Source organism: Egretta garzetta, unplaced genomic scaffold, assembly GCF_000687185.1.
Source record: "Egretta garzetta isolate BGI_Z169 unplaced genomic scaffold, ASM68718v1 scaffold40, whole genome shotgun sequence".
Lineage (NCBI taxonomy): Eukaryota > Metazoa > Chordata > Aves > Pelecaniformes > Ardeidae > Egretta > Egretta garzetta.
Genome location: NW_009258484.1, coordinates 3,383,204 through 3,390,048, shown reverse-complemented (window position 1 = coordinate 3,390,048; position 6,845 = coordinate 3,383,204). Strand labels below are relative to the sequence as shown.

The 6,845-nt window shown below is 43.9% G+C and overlaps 1 protein-coding gene across 3 annotated transcripts in view; it reads right to left on the bottom strand.

Annotated features, from left to right (window-relative positions):
• The window catches only part of STARD13 (StAR related lipid transfer domain containing 13), a 257,884-nt gene that overhangs the window by 16,562 nt on the left and 234,477 nt on the right, over positions 1 to 6,845 (bottom strand). For all 3 annotated transcript variants that reach the window (XM_035900385.1, XM_009644839.1, XM_009644847.1), the window contains 3 exons: positions 4,283 to 5,661; positions 2,702 to 2,875; positions 488 to 647 (listed from right to left, as the gene is read on the bottom strand). In XM_035900385.1, the coding sequence (XP_035756278.1) occupies positions 488 to 647; positions 2,702 to 2,875; positions 4,283 to 5,661 (1,713 nt within the window). The remainder of the gene's footprint in view (positions 1 to 487; positions 648 to 2,701; positions 2,876 to 4,282; positions 5,662 to 6,845) is intronic.

Sequence of the window (6,845 nt, the reverse complement as noted above, 5' to 3'; positions counted from 1 at the left end):
CTATCTGGATATATCTGACTTTGTCAACAGAATACTTCGAATATTTTGCTGAGTTTGCTCTCTATTCTTGGACTTTTCTTTCTTTGCTAAGTAAATAAAACCTTTTGTACCATATCTTGTGAAATGGCGAATGCAGTTAACCCTCAGTGGCAACAGTAAAGCACAAGCAATGCAGATACAGGTAGAAGCAGAGAGTCCTGAGTTCTGATTCAATAGACATGAGGATCTCATGTCATTCCTTGAGGTAGGCTATTGCATACACATCAGCAGGACTGTTATAGCTACAAGAATTCAACAGATTAGCTGGATACAAATCTCAAAATGGCAAACCATTAGTATTGGCACCAGGCATCAAATCACCAGAGGAGATCTGGGCCCAACATGAGATATAACAATCTTCAAATAATTCTGGTACTAAGTACAAAAAGGTTCACCATTGCTTGCTCTTCAGAAAAAATCGACCGAGTCCCTGGAGCAAAGTCCATACCTGGTCTAGGCAGTTGCTCCGTAAGTAGCGTAGTGCTTGCTGTATGCTCTGGGGAAGAGGCTGTCCTGTTCTCTGGACGTGAACTATCAGAGGCACACCAAAGACATTCTTGTCCTTGTAGTCAGGGACTTTCATCCTCTTCATGAACTTTGGCACAGACCTGAAAATGAACATGAACAGGCTGCATGAAAATATTGGAGTATTTACACGGTCTCTCTGGGTAACACTGCTGGCAGAAACTGGTAACTGGGGTCACCTTCTTTTTTATAAAGATGTGAAATAATGTTTAATGCACAATACATGGACACTTTACAGTCTGTATAATTTATGGATTTCTTGACAACTTTTATAAGTAGATGGTCTCTATCTCTAAGATAGAGCATAAAAATTGTTCTAGCAAAAAGATTTTACTACGCAGTTGTCATCCAGCTGAAGCCAAAATGGTTTAAAGCATCCATTAGGGACTCAAAGGAATGGCACAGCAAAGCATAGTGGAGAGGGTATCTAAGAGAAAAGCAGATTCAGTCCTCTAACATGCTGAATGATTTTTATACAACCGGTTACATGATTTAGCATTTCTATTGACTAAGAATTTACAGTAATAAATGATGGTGGGGAATGCCTATGTGCCAGATTCATCCCTGGTGTTACATGATTTATTCTAGCTGAGTAACTTAAGTGAAGCTGGTGAGCTTGCTTTCTTCCAAAAATGATGGTGAAAATGAGAACAAACTGGATTCCCTTTGTGGGAGTCATGACTGCAGTGGAATTAAAAAAAAAAAAAAAAAGATGAATATGACCCGAATGTGATGAAGATTTTTCTCATGGGTGTGGGAAGGAGATAAAACTTGGATTAAATGACCTACTGAAGGAGTACAGTACAGCATATAACTTTACAGCTATTTAAAGTCCCAATCTCACAAATCCTTAGAGACTGATTATACAAACTGAAGAAATATTTGTCAGGAGGGAGAAACAGCAGGATGTAGAATTTGCTGTATTCCAGCCTGCTTATCTGGAGTTGGTTAAGGTGAGATTAATTTCAGTGCGGACGCTGTCAGCTAGCTGCAGGGAGCTGCAGCAAAGGAGAAGAGCAATCAGGGGGCTCATCTGATTGAATTTTAGCTCTCTAACACAGATTTAGGAAGAGTTAGCAGCCCAGAATGCCTCTGTGGTAGCAAGGCACCTCTGGAGGGTGACCCAAACCCTGAGCCTTGGACAGAATGAGCTGCCTTTGGCGTTGCCTGTCTTTTTCCACTGACCACAGCCAGCCAACCCAACTTGCTCAGATTAGACTTAAAACTTCGGAGTGGCTGATGTTAGTGAAGTGAATCTCACATGCATCTATTTTTCTGTTTTTAAAGGAAAACTTGTCTTATCTATCTCACAGCTGAATTTAGCAGGGTTTTGGTGAAGTACTCTGAACACGGAAATCACAACGTAAATGTCAAGTCGTATTATTTTTGGACTCAGTGTCTCCGTGTATTAGGGAAAGTTTCTGTTATCCTTTTGATTATTCCTCAGATACTTATATCTCTCCTCTATGCCCATTTCCATTCCAGTATACTTCAGTCTGCGTGGCCCATCAGGGTCTGTATTAAATGTGCAGATTTCTGTAGCCAGTTGCTACAGGAGGAGGCACATTGCCGGCATTCATGTCCATCTGTCCTTCACTCCACTCCCTGAGTGACCAGGTAGCTCTTACAGCTGCTACGGCTGCAAGCTCCCTCTAAGGCAAGCCCAGGACTAGGCTAAAGCTTACATCTTTTGATCTGCAGAGAGAAGTCCTGTAACTGTTCTAGCCCTTCTTTTAAAGCACAAACAAACCAATATTGAACACATGAAGTATCAGCAGCAGCTGTTTCATTTTGCATTACAAAATGAATTCTGGGGAAGGCTTACTGTAAATATTTCCTACTTTTGATCACTCTCTCCTACTCCTGTTTACTTTTCTGGAACTGGAGTGTTGTTAGAGAGACTGGGGTTGTCTCTCTGTTAGGGCATAGGAATGAAGTCAGATCTCCAGGACCTATTTCTGACTTCGCCACTGAGCCAGTAGGCAGCAATGGATTAAAGGGGTCAGTTTCAAATTCTACAGCTGAAGTCAGTTGTTCCCCCTAATTGTGTTTACTGAATTTACTACCAGAATAACAGAATTAGGAGAAACTATTTTCTTCTAAAAATATTTCCCTTCCAGTTATTGATGCTACTTACCAGGTCCAGCCATGTTTGTTTGACATGGAGTATTTTTCCATGATGGCAGTAAGACGAAGCAGTGAGAATTTTTGCAGTAGATTCAGCTGGGCTGCTGACTGATTGCTGATGTGAAGTGATGCGATGGAGTGGCTCAGGCGATGAGAGATTTGGAAACTATGCCATCGTAATCGCCTTTAGTAAAAGAAACAATAGAAAAATCAGACAACTGCTTTAAACTGGGCAGAAGAAGATGCTATACTGTGAGATAGTGCCGGGCAAAATGCAAAACATACATAAACATACACACAACATTATGGCTCATGGTGTGTCGACTGAAAGAAAACGTACCTTGGAGGCAAACAAAACAATTTGCTCAATCTCTTTTAATTCTGGAAATGCCCAAGCTTTGATTTTTTGAATGTTAGCTTTACAAAGTGGGTGTACTCAGGGAAGCAGTGCTGCCTGCTGTGCCCTTTAGCCCACACATTTCCAACAGGATGTGGGAGATCCAGATTCAAATGTTCTCTCCCTGACTCAGAACTGGGATTTGATGCCTGGTCCCTCACCTCCCAGGGGACCGGCCTGACCACCAAGGTATTTGGAGATGAGGTTCTCCAAATATCTCTATTATTAAATGCTGAAGGGTTTTTTGGACAAGGGATTGAACCCTGTGTCTCCTTGGCAAGAACCATAACCACCAAGCTATTGAGCCACTCACATCTTCTCTTTACTCCAATGCACTTTCTTTATATACTGGATACATTGGAACAAAATTCAGTTCAGTTTCTTGTTTTGCTAAACATGAGCTCTGGCTCAAATCCTAAAAACTTTGGCACTGCTCATTTACTCAGTAGTTTCCTCGAGTTCACTTGCTTGTGGTGGTGGTGAGCAAGCATGGGCAGCAGTAAACCATGGCATGGCAAAATCCTCTGTGAGGACGTGACAAACCTGATGGTAGATCAGAAAATACCAGATATTTTCTCACTCCTTTTGCATGTACAAAGCCACTCTACACACAGCAGTATCGATCCGCACACGCCTTTACCCAGGACCGTGTTCCCTTGGCTCAACAGGAACTCATCCCTCTGACTTAAAACAGGTCTGCAAACTATTAACAAAATCCTGCTTTTCACTTTTATTAAGAAGTTACTTTATACCATCATTTTACCCCGTCACGTAAGGGACCGAGGCAGGGTAGGGGAATTCTCTCTGAGCCCCAAAGGACACATTTTTAAAGCAGGCCAGTGCATTTGAAAAGTCCACAAGGCTACTGACGCATAAATACTGGGGTGCATAACTTAGAAGACAAATTGAAAATACATCCCACAACATATACAGGGTCCTACTATGTAATCAATGGATCAATAGAGAAAAAAATGCCTTAGTTTGCTCTATTAAACCGATTCCACATAAGAAATCCCATAACAGGATGTCCCTTCTCCCAGAGTCTCACCCTTCCCTGGGAAGTCCCCATGCCCATACAGGATGAGTACAACCGTAGTGGCACCCTGCACCTTCTGACTCCCAGGCTGAGAGCCTCTGCTTCATTATATTGTATTTCACAGTCTATGGATTTATGTACAAAATTTTGCTACCTACCTGCTTGGCCTTGTGAGTGATGCTCCCACCCCAGAGTCTCTTCTGTCCCTAACACCAGTGGCTTCGGATTCATTCAGGGATGTTCCATCTCTATCCATGTCACTCGGTGTGGTCCGGCCATCAGAGACAGAGTTTCCTTCAAAATCAAGTGTGATCTGTGTGGGCAACTGGAAAGGCAACAACGGGGATTCCCTGACTGACACATCATCAACTGGCAGACCTGGCAACACATTCTTTGACCAGTCATCTACCACCTCCTGGAGTCCATTGACATGTTGCAAAATGTCATCTAAATGAGGAAAAAGGACATCTTTCTCTAAGTCCAGGAGGTCCCCAGTACTAGCATACAAGTGGGAACCTGGCACATTGTCGTAAATACTAATTCTGCTCTCTTTAGGACAGCAAGCCATCAGTCCAGACTCTTTTGGAGTAGAGCAGTTCTGCTTTCCCAAAGAGATGCTGCCTGTCCTCCAGTTTACACTGTTGCTGTTGTCTGTAGGTGAGAGGCTTTCAATAGAAAGTGCCTTTGGGAAGGTCCCTGGTTTATGATCCTTGGGAATATGCACAACCAAGTTCTCTTGGGAATGAAATTCATTTTTGCGGTTTTGGTCCACCACTTGCCGTAAGGCTGTTCCTGCCAGAACATCTAGGTCCTCCAAGTACATCCCGCCTCTCTTGTTTGCTTCATGGCATTTGCGTTCCTTCAGACATGGTGTGCTCACCCCACTGCTGCTGTTTTCAGACTGACTGCTGTCACTGCTGGATTTGGCAGAAAAGGAAAGTCCTCTTTTGACCAAGTCTTGTCCTGAGTTTTGGAGATCGCCATTGACTATCTGTACACAGTGCATGTCTTTCAAGGATTTTGGCTCATACTGGAGAACAGGTCCACTTATCTCTAAAGGACCTGCTCTTCCGGACCCTTTTAGCTTTCCATGCACGCCTTTTGCTTTTAGTGTCTCCATGCGTTTTAGAAAGGTTTTTGCTTTGGTTCGTGTTGGTTTCTCATTCTTCAGGTTGTCCTTGGGCGACAGGGCGGTGTTTATGGCAGTGGAGTCTTGCAGCAGTGTGCTTTCTACATCATGCTGGCTGGAGCAGTTGCAGGTCTCCCTGGCAGCGCTGCTGATGCCGGATTGACTCCTGTTGTCACTTCCCCCACTGCTCTCGCTGTGAATAGATGAGACCTCAGGTTCACTCAGGTCTGTAAGGACGCTCTCGCTGCTTGTTGTATTTTTCATTTTAATGTCCCCAGAAGATCCATGTCTGTCTGATCGGTGAAGCAAAGCATCAATGTCGTCCACCCGAGACCATCGTCTGCTGGTTCTTTGGAAAGTCCATTTATTACTGATAGCACAGAGGTCTTCTTCATCTGAATCTTCACTCTGGAAAACAGCAAGTAGCACATATTAAAAGCAGGTGCTTTTACTCGTTATTTGAATTAATGTGGTTGTGCTGCTCCATGTGAGCAACAGGTGGTAAATTCTCCCTGAACCTAGTTTACAAAAGATTGGTCATCAGTGCTTCTGTAACAGCCTTTCATTTAATTGTAAAGACTGCAGCGAGCATCTTAACAAGTAAGGAATAAAAGCCTGCTCTATCTTAGGGAGCTCATGAGTCCTGTCAGTGACTCTTGGCTTCTATGGGGCAGATTGCCTCTGCACTGAACTGTGGAGGGCTGATGCCCATAGTGACTGTTTAGAAAAAAAAAAGTCCAAGTAGAGGGAACATGACTTTGGGGATGGTGTTAAGATACACATGGTAAAGACTGAGGAGTAGCTGGGTACTACGGCAATGTGAGCCATTTAAGAAACCAAGACAGCAAATACCCGGTGCTGCACTTAGTTTTGCTGTGAGGGATAAGGAAACATCTATAAACTTCACAGACCAGGTACATCTAATAAGATTTATGTTTCAGGAACATAACTACAGACAAATAGCCACAATGCTTAAAATAACAGTGTAAAAAAAAAATTTGGAGGTATTGCTCAGGGTGGGTCTGAGCACAGGCAGAGGAAGGCAGCGAAGGTAACCACAGAGGTGTGGGGAGAAGAAGCAGCCAGGCTCAGTCCTGGATGGGGCAGCATCTACAGTTGAGCTGAGCTTTCCTACAGTGGCAACCACCATCTGCGTTGCCTTTGCTGTCAGAGGCACCCCAAACTTGATGACCTCCAGCCTGCCCCGCTGTCTTTGGCTCCCCTCCCACCTCTCTGGAGGCAGCAGCAGCCCCACAGCCCTTCCCAGTCTCATCCCTCAGCCTGGGGCATGGGGAGCTGTGCTTGAGTTTAGGCAGCTCCAGCAGCTATGCTGCAGCACAGACAACATGCGCCTTGAAAAGAATGTGGATAAAAAAGCCCTCCCTATGACACTTTTCTCATCTATTTGCTCCAACAAAAAAAAAAAGATAGTTCTTCAGCACGAAGTGCGCAGTCAGTGTCGAACTGGCTGTTCTGTAACGATGCGAAGCCCACAGTTGCTAATGAGTATCCTTCCCTTGACTTTGAACGGTGTTTATACTGCATTATTCTTGTACGCTCGTTTTACAGCAGAACAAACTAACTTCACCTCC